Source organism: Euleptes europaea, chromosome 7 (genome assembly GCF_029931775.1).
Source record: "Euleptes europaea isolate rEulEur1 chromosome 7, rEulEur1.hap1, whole genome shotgun sequence".
NCBI classification, from domain to species: domain Eukaryota; kingdom Metazoa; phylum Chordata; class Lepidosauria; order Squamata; family Sphaerodactylidae; genus Euleptes; species Euleptes europaea.
Window position 1 is genome coordinate 52492725 of NC_079318.1, and position 14157 is coordinate 52506881.

At 45.5% G+C, this 14157-nt stretch overlaps 1 protein-coding gene across 1 annotated transcript in view; it reads right to left on the reverse strand.

The window, feature by feature from the left end:
* Positions 1 to 14157, reverse strand: part of RPS6KC1 (ribosomal protein S6 kinase C1) — a 122723-nt gene extending 108566 nt beyond the window's left edge. The window contains exon 1 of the mRNA XM_056852992.1: positions 14048 to 14157. Coding sequence (XP_056708970.1) covers positions 14048 to 14155 — 108 coding nt within the window. The 5' untranslated portion in view covers positions 14156 to 14157. The remainder of the gene's footprint in view (positions 1 to 14047) is intronic.

The window sequence follows — 14157 nt, forward strand, 5'->3', positions numbered from 1 at the left end:
GGCACTTGCCACCGTCATCATGCAACATAAAATTCCAATGTGTGAGCACTGGGGACCAAGAAGGAACAAGTAATCCCTATCTCCTCATCACAAGCAGTCTCAAATCTCTATAAAACTGTGTGTGCATTACAATTATTCTTTCTTTGGGTTTGGATCTGCTATTTGCAAGAACACAGAAATGATACAGAACTGAAAGGAAAATCAGTAACGGGATTAAGTTGTTCTTTTGGGGGAAGAAGCTTTCTATCTTCTTCAGAAAACTTCCACACAGCCCTGTCTCTGGTGTAAGGCTTGTGTGTGGTAAGAGATTCTGGGGTATATTTTAGGATATGAAGTAGGTTCATGAGATATTTTGACCAGATCAACTGGTCTTCCGCAGGCAAATCTCCCTGTTCCTAAAGCAGGTGCCATGAGGCAGTCCCTGGAGAATGGGTCCTCCTCAGAGGAGGAACTCTACCAGGAGAATTCAGCCCCAATGGAGCTGCCTCTGACCTCGCAGCCTGAAGTGGGGCCTGATTCAGCACAGCCTGGCAAGAAGGCTGACAGCCCTGCAGCTGGTGACTCTCCAGAGCAGGCACAAGACTTACAGTCAGAAGTCATGGCAGAACCAACCCCGTCCTGCTCAGAGCCTGGACCCAGTGGCCCAGCTGTGAGCCCTCAAGCTACTAAGGCAGCAACGGCTGACAGGTGGAGGCAGCAGCAGAGAAAAGCACTGGTGGCTAAAAGACATAGTGCCCGGCTGGAAGCCTACTGGCATGTACTGGAACAGCAGCAGAACAGTGAGTCCTCGTAGGACGAGGACTGACAGAAAAGCCAGATGCCAGAAAAGCCTCAGCTGAACAGCCCAGGGTTGAGGAAGCAATGCAGTGCATACCTGAGTAGCTTGCTGCCTCCCATGCCTGAACAACTTTCTGTGCCTTTAGATCTTGGACTGGCTGTTTGGACCTCTGAGTCTCTGTGACCCTCGACCCTGGACCGGCTACCTGGACTACAAACTGTAACTCTCATTTGGCAAGTACTGGACTCTGATTTCTGGTTTTGACAAACGGACTTGTTCTTTGGACTCTGCTTTACCCTCTCCCTGCTGTTGCCAACTGCCTGGAGAAGTATCTCAGAGACACTGCAAGTGGAAACCTGAGCATTAGCAGCTAGCCAGCACAGCAACCCTCTAGCCACTTCACCACACCTGGTTCTTTTTGATCACCACTAACATTCCATTTCATGGATCAGATGTAGAATTGGCAGCTTCTGGGGGGGAGTTCATCCTCTCCACTGTCTGCCACCAGACAAGAGGAGCAAAGGAGGCAGAAGACTTGGGTAAGCAAAGCTCCACACTCCAGGCCAATGTGGCCTCCTGAGAAAACTGTTTCTTGGCCCCTAACAGACCTGAAAATGAAGAAAAAACCCTTTAGTTATTCTTTCCTCACCAACTGGGATGTAACCCTACTCCTACTCTTTAATGTTTACTTCAATGTCTAACACCGTAGGAATCCAAAATGCTTTGGCAAAAAGTTCTACACTCCCTAAATCAATATATAGTCCATTCGGCTGCAGGAACTAGCTCTATAATCATTCTGTGTACCTCCAATTCTCAATACCCCTTTCTTAGGCAGTATGAATGGAAGGGACGTACTCAGTACATAGTGACAATCAATCATTCTCCATCCCCTTCCTGATAGCTGTGGATCACCTTTACAGTATGAGAGATAATTTAAACAAGACTCTATGCACATGCAGTGCTGCACTGCTTTCTTCTTATACACCAACGTCATGTTTCAATAAGGCCTGACCTGTAACTCCTGAAACAGATTACTGGATGCTCCTTCATTTAAAAAAAAAAAATCAACTCACATAGAAAATTAGCCTGGAAGGAAGAAAGGTAGGCTAGAATTCTTCTCGACATCTAGTTTTCTATATGGATAGATTTTTTTAATGGAGTAACATTCTGACATGTGAGCTCCCACCTGCAGTCCAGACAAGGTTTAGCACCTCAATGGAATGAGGTCTTACTCTGCTTACATATACTGTAAAAAAAAAAAAGCCTCCTCAACTTGTACGATTCACCTAGCTGAACTTAGCCCACTAGTCCCCAAGATGGGTCTTGCAATCTCAGTCAGGAAACAAAATAGATTGAATCAAGCCCTTGGTGGATCGCAAATTGGGCAAACCTATTCTAGAATAAGTACATTGGGAAGGCAGTGCCTAGCAGCTTAATAGAAGCATACTGCAGAGGTGTCCAATTACAGCTTATGAAGCCAAACAAGGACATTTCTTAGTGCACAAAAGACAGGGTAGGCATAGCCTTGCCCCACTACCCACCAGAACCTCCACATGAAACCTTATTTCTCTGGAATTATAGTTCCAAACTCCAAAAATGAAAAGTGGCAGCCACTGGGGGCAGATAGGATCGTGTGGGGAAGAAGCCACTTGGCGGAATAGCAGCGCAAGAACTAGGGGAATTGTGGTTCATGGTTCTTACGTGAAGGAACTCGAGCCCTACTTAGTAACAACTCTGTGTGATTAATCATCTGTAGTCTTCCTGAAGGAGAAGAACTAGTTTCATGGTCATATAGAAGGCTCTAAAGTCATTCGGCAAATCACTATGTGGAGATAACATCAAGTCTCACTCTTCTCTACCTTCCAGGAAAGTTTTAAATAAAGATTTCTAAAACTATATAAAATACTTCAAACTATCTGCATAACTACTAACCAAACATAATGTATAATAATGGTGGTTACCAGACTAGGATCTGGGAGACTGATGTTCGATTCCCCACTTTGCCATGGAAACTTGCAGGGCAACCTTGGACTTTCAGCCTACCCTACCTCATAGGGTTGTTGTGAGGATAAAATGGAAAAGGGGATATTTTTTTAAATAAAAAAAATTAAAGCTGCTTTGGGTCCCCAATGGAGAAAAAGTGGGGTATAAATGAAGAAATAAATAAATTTAGGAGCAAGACAGAAACAAAGCATTTGATTGCCAGACTTTTGGGCAGCTAACAGTGCAATCCTATGCAAAGTTACTCCAGTCTAAGCCTATTCATTTCATTGGGCTTACACTGGAGTAACTGCATAGGACTGCACTGCAAGCAACTCTTTTCTAGACAGTCCATCCACTTATTCACTAAGCCTTCCTGCCAGCCGCAGCAACAGCACGGGGATTTTGCAACACGGGCTGACACACAAGGATTTTAGGAGGTCCTCTCCACAATAAGTCAGGCTGAGAAATCAACATGGCCCCTGGTCACCCCATGGGCTTCATGGCCGAGTGAGGATTTGAATGCTGGTTCTCCTTAGATAGTCTAAGCCAGGGGTGTTGAACTGAATTGTTATGAGGGCTGGATATGACATAAGTGCCACTTAGTCAGGCCGGGCCATGCCTCGCCAGCCCAAATCGAGAGTGGGGGGCGGTGGCTGCCTCAGCTGGCTTGCAGGCCGGATAAGAACTCTCAGGGGGGCGGATCCGGCCCCCGGGCCTTATGCTTGACACCCCTGGACTAAGCACTATACCCCACAGCTTCTCTCATAATACTTCTTACATACTGAGGAGCCATAACAGAGGAGGCCAGCAAACAGTCCCTTTTGGCCAACAGCCTAATTAAATGATGCAATTTTACTGCTGTCGCTTTAGTGGGTTGGGTCCTCTAAGCTGCTTGAGTGGAAGCTAGCACAAAGTTTTAGTGGTTTGCTTTGATTGTGAGAGATCTCCTGGGAACCATACGTAAGATGCTTTGGAATATGAGCAGGTTGTGCGTAATTAATAACGCTGCCACAGCAGGCTTTTATCAGCCAGTTGGTTAAAGGCTGTCTGGCCACAAGAAGGAAGAAGAGGAGCTGGTTTTTATATGCCAACTTTCTCTACCACTTAAGGAAGAATCAAACTGCCTTACAATCACCTTCCCTTCCCCTCCCCCCAACAGACACCCTGTGAGGTAGGTGGGACTGAGAGAGATCTAAGAGAGCTGTGACTAGCCCAAGGTCACCCAGCTGGCTTCATGTGGAAGAGTGAAGAATCAAACCCGGTTCTCCAGATTAAAGTCCACTGCTCCAAACCACTGCTCTTAACCATTACACCACACTGGCTCTCACTGTTTTTACCTCCTGCCGTAAACTGTGCACCAGGCTTTGAAGATGTTGAAGCTGCAGGATGAGAATGACCTCATTTGGGGATTAATTGTACAGTCTTTATTCAGCATGTCATCATCAGTATCTTGCTTAGCAGTATGGAAGAAGAGAAACTTCCTTTAAACCACCACTACGCCAAAGTTCTTGTGATGAACAATACGAGGGACACGCCACGAAGAAGTAATGGATTTTCACAGACTGACCCAAAAGGCAAAACAAGCTGGGTGCTTCATATACATCCAAGAACAAAGGTGTCATTCTACAGCATGTTTTATCAATATTAAAAATCAAAACCCCCAACGATTCACAATCAAAGCTAGAAAAAAAAGTGGAAGCTCCTGGAAGCCCAAGGGATTGCCCAAGAAACATACAAAGGTGGTTTGTAAAGGGAGCGTGGAAACTGCTATTAAACTTTCACATGTCTGCAGGGTGACATCACAAACATAACAAACATTCATGTGAGACGCTGAGAAACTTTTGCTGTGCTGCTGTATTCCATTTAACTGCTGGAATATGACCTGAGGGCAAAGGATGCTACTAGATCAAAACAGGCTGTCTTTCTGACAGGTGGATGGCAGTAAGTTGCCAGCAAACCCCAGGTGAGCCGGTCTGAATTTCCTGAAGCTCAACTAGGGTGGAGAGTCCATGTCTGCTTATTTATTTATCGTGCCTGTTCAAAATTCTGCAATTACACACAGTAGATTACACACATTCATCTTGCAATCTACTGATTCTTCACACCAGAATTTCTTGCTGCTAAGACAAATAAATCCATTGGGCGTTAACATGGATGAAACAGGACAAGTGGGAGGGGATGCAAAACTCACAGAGGGAAATCCCACCCACCCCTGTTGCCAAGCCCAGTGAGGCTCCATGCCCCACTACCCACCTTTGAGCCCGGCTTTGGCAGCGTCTTCTGCCATAGCAGCCCGGCTTCCCAGCGTCTTCTGCCATAGCAGCCAGGCCCAGAGGCTCTCCCAGCATCCACCTCCTCTACACATAAGGGCATTGTCTGCATGTGCAGACAATGCTGTTTTCTTTTGGGTAGACTTCAAACCCCTCTATGTATTTTTTTGTGATTTCAGATTTTTCTGCAAACCTGGGGAGGTCACCCAAATTTGCAAGAAAATCTGTTTAGCGACGGTGTGGCCCCGATCTGCAGATGGGGGGGGAGCACACGTTGCTGTTAGATATATAGATGTATTCCATGGCTGATGACTGTATTCAACTTGGTAGGTAACTACGGTTGTCAGCTACCTGGAGAAAAAATGTCCTGTCCTTTAATACAGGCTTAATAGGATGTTATTTACCTCCATGCCATGAAAAGCTTCATTTGCTCATTTCCACATATTAAGCCTCTATTAAATGGACAGAGCATTTTTCTCCAAGTTTCTTGGCACCCTATAGGTAACAAAAGTATGCAGACATGGCCTAAAGCCAGCTTGGATATTTTGTACTGTAATTTGCATATGGTTCTTTTAAAAAGAAAATGAAATATTTAAGTGAAGGTATAATGGAAAGGTAAGTAGGATGCTAGAATACTCAGTATGGGAAGGGAATGGCAGGCAAAAAAAATTTTTATGGGACTAAAGGGCTTCTGAGGGATGCTTTGGTGGTGGAAAGTGCCAGTGTTTGGGCTGCAGCAGAACTTTTATGGATTATGAATCAACATGTCAATTATCAGTAATGTTAAGCATTATATTTTCATTTATGCAAACAGGCTTTTTTATACTGGCTCAAGTCAAGTCAAGTAGCCTTTATTGGCATAAGATTAAGTGTATAAAAACAAATACATAAAATCCGTACAGTACAAGAAACTCCATAGTTTTTACAGTAAAATCAATTAAGGTGCAGTTTAACAGTACTAGGCCAGCATTATTTGGTGCACAAGCGCTCACGTTCTTGAATCGCGAACTGTAAGAATCTTGCCACCAATTCAATTTTTATGGGGTCCTGGGTGGTCATGAGGAAAGACACCTTAATTTTGGCGGGTAACCATCCCGTCCACAAATAATGGGTCAATAAATTGGGAACGGCCCCTAGAATAAAATGAGGAGTTAAGGAGGACATGGGAAACTGATTCTAATTTGCCCTCCCCGCAAGGACAGGCCCTATCTGTATATGAGACCTTATTGAATCTTCTGTAGAGCAAGGCGGAAGGAAGGGCATTAAATCTAGCAAGCATGTAAGCCCTTCTCTGTTGGGGTTCAGTTAAGCATGAGAGGTAGTATGTTGATTGTATGTAGACTGATTAGACTAATTAGTAGACTAATGTAGACTAATGTAGACTAATAGTAGACTGATTGTATGTCCTGGGCTTCCAGTGTATAGGGGAGCATCTACTGCAGGCCACTCCTCTGAGCTCCTGCAGATCTATATCCAAAAGCCTGTACTTAATCAGCTCAAAAGCTGATTTCTCTGTGATGCAGAGCAAAGAGTCCAAGGGGATTCCAATTGATCTAATTTTGCTTTCAATATAAATTGTCCAACTAGCACGTTCAAATTCTGATAGCATATGATGGGCAAAGCTGTTGAACTCTGGTTTGAAATGCCAGTGTAACCAGAATTTGGTTGTCATGAGCCAGGCTCTGGTTTCCAAACGCATTTGGTTTGTTTCTAGACAGAGCGATGCATAGGGGATGCAGGATGGTAATCCTAGAATTTTCCTTAGGAATTTGGATTGTATTTTTTCTACATCCTGGTTTAGAGCTTGGATCCAGACTGGAGCTCCATATAAGAGCTGAGAAGTTTTTACTGGCTGTTTTGTTGATCTTTTGCTCTGAACCTTGGCGTAGTTTGGCTCTTCCATTTAAAAAAGGCTGCTGACCCCTGTTCTGTGCTTTCCTTCATAGGTGAGAACTATGCTAGAAGTTACTTTCCATGACTGTGACAAGGGTCTTTTATGAATGGAATTTAACCTGGAGCTCGATGCTTTCTTGACCCATACTTTTCTGATCTAATTTCCCAAAATCCTATGGATGGTGGTTGTTTGCCCCCAAAGAAATTCCTGGAGTATCAGTACTGCAGAATCACCAGAGGAAATCCAGAAGCGTCTGAGTCCCTGCCCCTTGAAGACGCTGCTTTGTAATTGGCTGTAGTGTTTATTGTTAGAAAAACATCACCAACATCCTACCAGCTCCCCTCTTCCCCTGGCAAGTGGCCATTTTACAACCCAAGTGCCACCAGAAAAAAAAATAACCAATGCTGCAGCCCAGGGCTCAGCTACCCGTCCCCTGTGATCACGGAGCACGCAGGGGAGATAAAGCTAAGCTAAGCCCTGGACGGCAGCCCGGCAGTTGGCTTCCCCTCCCCTGTGATCGGAGATCGTGGGGAAGTGCCGGGCTCAACTACCTGTCCCTTGCGATGAACATGGACTGGAGAGGTAAACAGCCATGTGGCTGCTTACTTCTCCGGGCACCCTCCGCCATTTCCCCCCCTTTTGATAAGATGATTTATCATTAATTTTATTAAAATATAATTAAAAATGGAGAGAGGCAGCTTCCTCTCCACCCCCACATTTGGGTGATGGGTTACCCAAGGGGGAGGGAGAGCTGAATCTTAGTCTCGGCTGCCTCTCTCTCCATTTTTAATTATATTTTCATTGAATTAATGATAAATCATCATATCAAAAGAAAAAAACAGGTGGAGGGCGCCCGGAAAAGTAAACAGCCACATGGCTGCTTACCTCACTGGTATCAATGGCTTCCTGGGGCTTTGTGGAGGGGATGGCTGAAAGAGGAGGGGGAGGAGAAAACACAAGAACGGGGGCATGGGTAGAGAGAGACCCACACTTTGGCTTATGCACAGTAATGGTGGCAATTTGACCCAGTTTAATCTTGGAGAAGAACTAAGATTCGCATTAAAAGAGCATCGGGAAGACATGGAGAGAGTGCAGGGTAGGTGCGAGGTCGGCTCTGAGGGACAGAAAACTGATGCATAACTCCAAGGAACAACTGAGTCAGTCCGGGGGTGAACCTGAGTCAAAGTACCCACGCATAAAAGACGAAGGGGTTACTAAACCAGGGAAATCCAATGAAAGAGGGTTAAGCCATAAAGAACATCTTGCAAGCTTTGAGATAGCTTTATTGAAAACAAACAGTGCATTGATGTGTGTGATTTTGCCATCAAGTCACAGCTGACTTATGGCAATCCTGTAGGGTTTTCAAGGAAAGAGAAGTTCAGAGGCACTTTGCCATTGCCAGCCTCTGTGTGGGCTGAGAGAGTTCAGAGAGAACTGTGACGGGCCCAAGGTCACCCAACATGCTTCATGTGGAGTGGGGAATCGAACCCAGTTCTCCAGACTAGAGTCCACCACTCTTAACCACTAAACCACGCACAGAACAGGAAGGGAAGAGGACATGTAATTATCTGGTGGGAAAATCCTGTGGTTCTTGAGGAGCCCAGAGAAACCAAATACCTGAAAAAAACATGGACAGTATTTTATCTTCACCATCACCAAACCTTTATGGTTCATGTGTCTGGGGAAAAACTGTGTGCCCTGTAGCCTGAAAGTCTGTGAGAGTCAGATGCCAGTACCTGTGAATTAGAATTTTTAGTTAGCCCAAGTGAATCTTCACCTGTAAAAGAACAGGAAATTTATCTTTTTTAAGTCCCAACTTTAACTTGGAGCCCACAGTTGTTTCTTTAAGAGCAACTGTAGGAATTCATCATTTTCTAAAATAAAGCATAGGAACTGATGCCCTGGTCCAGAAACATATGGAACCGACAGGATGCTACAAGCACCTTGCTGTGTTCGGTGATATGGTGCCTAGCACAGAATGGTGCATACATTCTGCTATGTGGGAATGTGTACCAAACCAGCCATGTATTACCTCATTGCTGGGTAGGAGCTATTGTGCCCCCAGTTAGCAGGTTTGTGTGCACCCAGTATAGATCTACATAAAGAAACCCATTACCGCCTGCAGTAGTCTTTGTACTTATGAAACTGTTTGACAGCGTTTGTGGTAACCGAGAAGAAACGTGCTTATGAGCACCAAGTGTTTGTTTAGTTTGAGCATTTCTCTGCTGCCTTTCCAGAACAAGGCTGCCATCATTAGGAGGCTCTGTCACCACTCTACTGATTTGCACTCAAAATTTTAAAGTCGTCATCTGCGGCAGTAACTTTACACAGTTTAACAGAAGTTCTTATAGAATTTGGAACTCAGATTCCTTCAGCCACCCCTTTGTACCTAACTACATGTCCTATGGCCTCTCAGTGACATCAGAGCATGCAGACCAATTGCAGCCAAAACATTCTCCTGACTACAAAGACCCACGTCACAGGATTAAAAGCTGAATGACACAGCCTATGAGTTGCTGGGAACAAAGTTGATAGGGAAACTGTCTTCCGCTCACTGAATGGAAAGGCAGTGTGTTACTTGTGAAATAAACAAAGGTCCTTGTTAAAAGCTTTAAATTTAATTAGTAAGTGTTGAAACTGGAACTAAAATCAATGCCAGCAGCACCAAGAGATCAATCCATGAGCACCAAGCTCCGTACAACCGTTTAGCTCTGTTCTATGCCAAGAGAAGGAGGGGGAGAGGACTTTTTCCCTGCAGTATTCAAAGCTTAAGATACATGAGCCCTGGTTACTGTGGAGGCAGATAAAACCAAGGGAGCATGATGCAATATGCCTGAGACAGTACAGGTGGAGAAACAAAAAAGAAAGAAAAGCAAGCTCTTTTCAATGCTGGTGTTGTTATTTACTTGTGAGGGAAGAATATATAAAATGCAGCTGGGTCAAACACAAATGTGAGCAGTTTTCTCCATGGTGGAACAATCCTGGCTTTCACTATGTGCAGAACAAGGCCTTGCACAAGTTGTCTGCCAAGTCTGCCCTACATTATCTTTTTTCTTTCCCCCTTCCTCTATTCTCAATTATGCTTAAAGGACTCAACTGACTTCAGAATACATGAGCGTGGGCTTGGTTATCTACCATCCTCTTGGGTCAGCCAGCTTACTTTATTATCTCTTGGGAGGAAGGCACCACAGAGCATTCCCGCAACTGTGGTGACTGCTGGAGGCAAGTTTGCACAACTGCACCAAGGCAAGGAACTGAGAGAAGGATATAATGAATCAGGTTAGAAAAAAAAGGATCAACGGGACTAGGGTCTCACCTTTTTGCCACATGGAACAGACAAGAACAGGCTGGGGGGGAAAGCAGGGAAAATAAAAGGACAATCCTTCCCATCCCACACACTGTAACTGCAATGGTCAAGCTAAAGATTAAGATGCTCTGTCTGTGCCACATTCTGTGTACACTCTTTGTATTGTAGAAAATTACAGAAGAGAGAACTTGCTCTTTTTCAAATTGGTAACAGTCAAATCACTTCATCTCTACACTCCACGTAAACAACAACCAAAACCAATTATATAGCGCCATCCAGTGTCATGCCAGTTAGAGTACTGCGAAGAGCTGCACAAGGCCCTGCCTTTGAAGACTGTTTGGAAACATCAAATCATTCAGAAAAAGGCAACGAAGTTACTGGGACCAGGGAATTTTTATCCCACCCTTCTTCCAGGAATTCAGGGCAACATGGTTCTTCCTTTTCACTTTAGCCTTACAACAACCCTGTGAGTTAGTCTGGGCTGAGAGAGAATGGCAGATCCCAGGTCACCTAGCAAGTTTCATGGCAGAGTGGGGATTTGAACTCATTTATCCTAGATCCTAATCCAACACTTTAAACTCTTTCCCACACTCGTTCTCAACCAGGTATTTGGAACATATGTGGCCCATATTAAAATCTCTCCACAGACTCCTGGTTTTTTTCCAGGCACAATTCATAGTGCTAAATTTGACTATAAAGGTAGAGTTGCCAACTGTCTGGAGAAAAACTGAGCTGTCCATTTAACAGAGGCACAATGGGATGTTATTTTGAAAGTGATATGATTTATCTCTATGCCATGAATACTTTCAGCAGCCCATTTCCACACATTAAAGGACAGGACTTTTTCTCCAGGCCTGTTGGCAACCACACCTAAAGATCCTGAGGCCTGCGCAGTCTTCCGCCCCATAGCAACCAAGACATAAATGGCTCACTTCTTTCTAGCAGAGGATCTTCACTGTTTCACTCTGGGTTTGTAGAAGTAATTGCTTGTGGACTTGTCCCATTCTCCCATCTTCATTTCAAAACAGTGACCACATGGTTCTAACAGTGTTTCCCTATCTCTGATATGAGGAGGGATTACAGAGGTCTTGTTCTAGTTCTCTCTCTAATGCTAATATTGAATAAGTGCCTCAGTCCACAGTTCTTTGCACACAGCAGCAGACTGTATGCACATTACTGCGTGCCAGGATCTCTGCATGCATTGCTGTGGAACAGATGGTTGGTGCTGGGTTAGGGGGGCGAAATAAGCTAAGAAAGAAAGACATGAAGTTTAGAACCATTCTCTTTTGAGAAAGCCATTCTCTCTCAGTCCCAGCCCTCTAACAAACCTCACAAGATTGGTGTAAAAAATAACCAAGAATGCAAGCGAAGCAGCTTGAACATTCCAAAGCTCTGTATAAAATGTCATGTTTTTGCTGTCAGCATTCACAGAGCGATTTCAGGCAGCACATTCATTTAAGCTTTAAGTGTTAAATGTCTTGTTTGAAAAACAGTGCAGCTGTTTCATGTGCAGTTCTTCACAGAGCGCGCACGCATTATGTAAAGGTAGTTCCCCCCCTCCCATGCTCACTCAAGCAGCAACTCCCCAGAGCTCCAGCTAGGCATGACACAGAAAAGCTGGTGACAAAAGACAGCACGGCAGCTTCCGAACCAAATAAGATTACTTTCCCTTCATGGGACATGATGCTCTCCCCTCAATCTCAAATTAAACAGAGAGGATGAGTAGAAACTTGCTATTTTTGACTTGTTTATCCTTTACTTACTAGGGAGAAATCCCAAGCTGATAACAATAAGTGTGTGTGCGTGCGCCACTTCCCCTCACCACATGGAGAAAGTAACATCTGAATGGAGTATCTGCCTGACATTTATTTCCAAAATGGATGGGGGCATCAGTTTGGCCATGGCACATGCTGTAAACGTGGTGGTGCAAAGGCACTACTTTGCTAAGCCTATGAACTTAGGGACAAGACATGGGAGGGATGTTATCAGTGGTTTGTATACAATGCAGATGGTTCCTCCTTTTCAGGGGCTCTTAGTAGAGAACACAGCATTGTGTTCAACGACCAGGTCTACAAAACTATGAGCTATTCAGCCATAACCTCTGTGTGCCCTTTGCAGACAAGATCCACTCATCATTTGGGCAGCGATGCGCATGCTAGGATGGTGGCTGTCCCTTTTGATCTAACCACTGTGCAAAGCAAACACGGGATGGTCTTTCTAAAGGTTTCTAAATGACAGCCCTGATCTTTTGCTTGTTTTCTCAGGGGGGGAATCCCTCCTACTGTGCTCAGTGAAGCAAAGGACTGCAGTGTTACTGCTGTCAGAATTCCTCCCTCTCCTCCCATGACAGCTAAAAATATGCTTCTCTTCCCCCACTCATGCACACAGAAAATCAGGAACTAATAAGAGTGAGAGCACTATTTTCCTCTTTTTCAGAGGGGCAGCTGTGTTGGGGGGGGGTACCACTTTCACTATCTAGAGAAGTAGATCAACAATGGGGTCAGGATGGGAAAAAAGATCCCTCCATCCTACATAATGGGGCAGAGCTGCACTGGAAAGAAGAGGGGAAGTGAGGCAAGAGGATCCTAGCTGTTCGCTGGCTACCCACTATGGGCAGATCTAGAGCAGTATGTGTGTGGGGGGGGGGAGAGAGCAGATTTAAGATTGGGGTGGGGGGTATGCAGGGCCGGATTTAGGTTTGATGAGGCTCTAAGCTATTGAAGGTAATGGGGCCCTTTATTTGTCCAGCTGTCCTTTGTCAACAACAATATTTACGCAGGCTAGCAGGCGGGGCCCATTACTTACATCATAGGAGCCTACACAACACAAAACACTGTTGCTGTATGTAGGTTTTATTTTATTTGTTTTTTAGCTTATATTTTGGAACTGTACATCCAGTTTTTTTTTCCTTTAAATTTTTTTTTGGGGGGGGGGCAAGACAGTGGGGCCCTAAGCTAGAGCTTGTTTAGCTTATACGTAAATAGCACAACACACGTTAGGTCCAACCACAAATAGGGCAGGAGGCACAGACGAAAGGGAGAGCACACGCTTGGCTCCATCCATCTCTGCTTTAAAAGATCTCGGGTCCCAGGATGGGGCCAAACCTCCGCCCCGGAGCACGGCAAGGTGCTGCCAGCCAGACAAGCCAGCGCTGGGCTTAGACGACCGAAGGCCAGCGTCTAAGCGTCGGCGAGCGACCGCCATGCACCGAGACCCGTTCCAGAAGGAGAGGCCATGCCTTCCAGTGCGGGAAATCACCCTCCTCCCCACTGATCGGCGACAAGGATCGGGAAAGTCCTCCTTCACACACACACACACATTTTGGCCGAACATGGGCTGCAAGAGATACTCCCATGTTAACACATTAACACATGAAGCTGCCTTATACTGAATCAGACCCTTTGTCCATCAAAGTCAGTATTGTCTACTCAGACCAGCAGTGGCTCTCCAGGGTCTCAGGCAGGGGTCTTTCACATCACCTACTTGCCTAGTCCCTTTAACTGGAGATGCCAGGGGTTGAACCTGGGACCTTCTGCATGCCAAGCAGATGCTCTACCGCTGAGCCACGGCCCCTCCTCAGGGAAGGATGGCTTTTAATTGTGAACTGATAGCAGAAAGGCATTTACTTAAACCTTGCCCAAGCTAGCCCAATCTTGTCAGAGCTCGGAAGCCCCGGTACGTATTTGGAGGGGAGGCCCCAAGGAAGTCTGCTTTGGGGGGGGGGGTGTCTCCCGTCGGTGTCTGCCTCTCTCCGGGCTTCCCTTCCTTCCGTCTTTCCCCGGGAGGGGCGGGGGAGAAACCCCCTCAACACTCACCCGCGCGGTGACCTTATAGAGGGTGTATCCCCGAGGATGGCGCTTGGGCTCGGTGACCGTGTAGAACCGGGCCACCTGGTCCCCGCCTCGATCCCGCGGGGAGATCATCC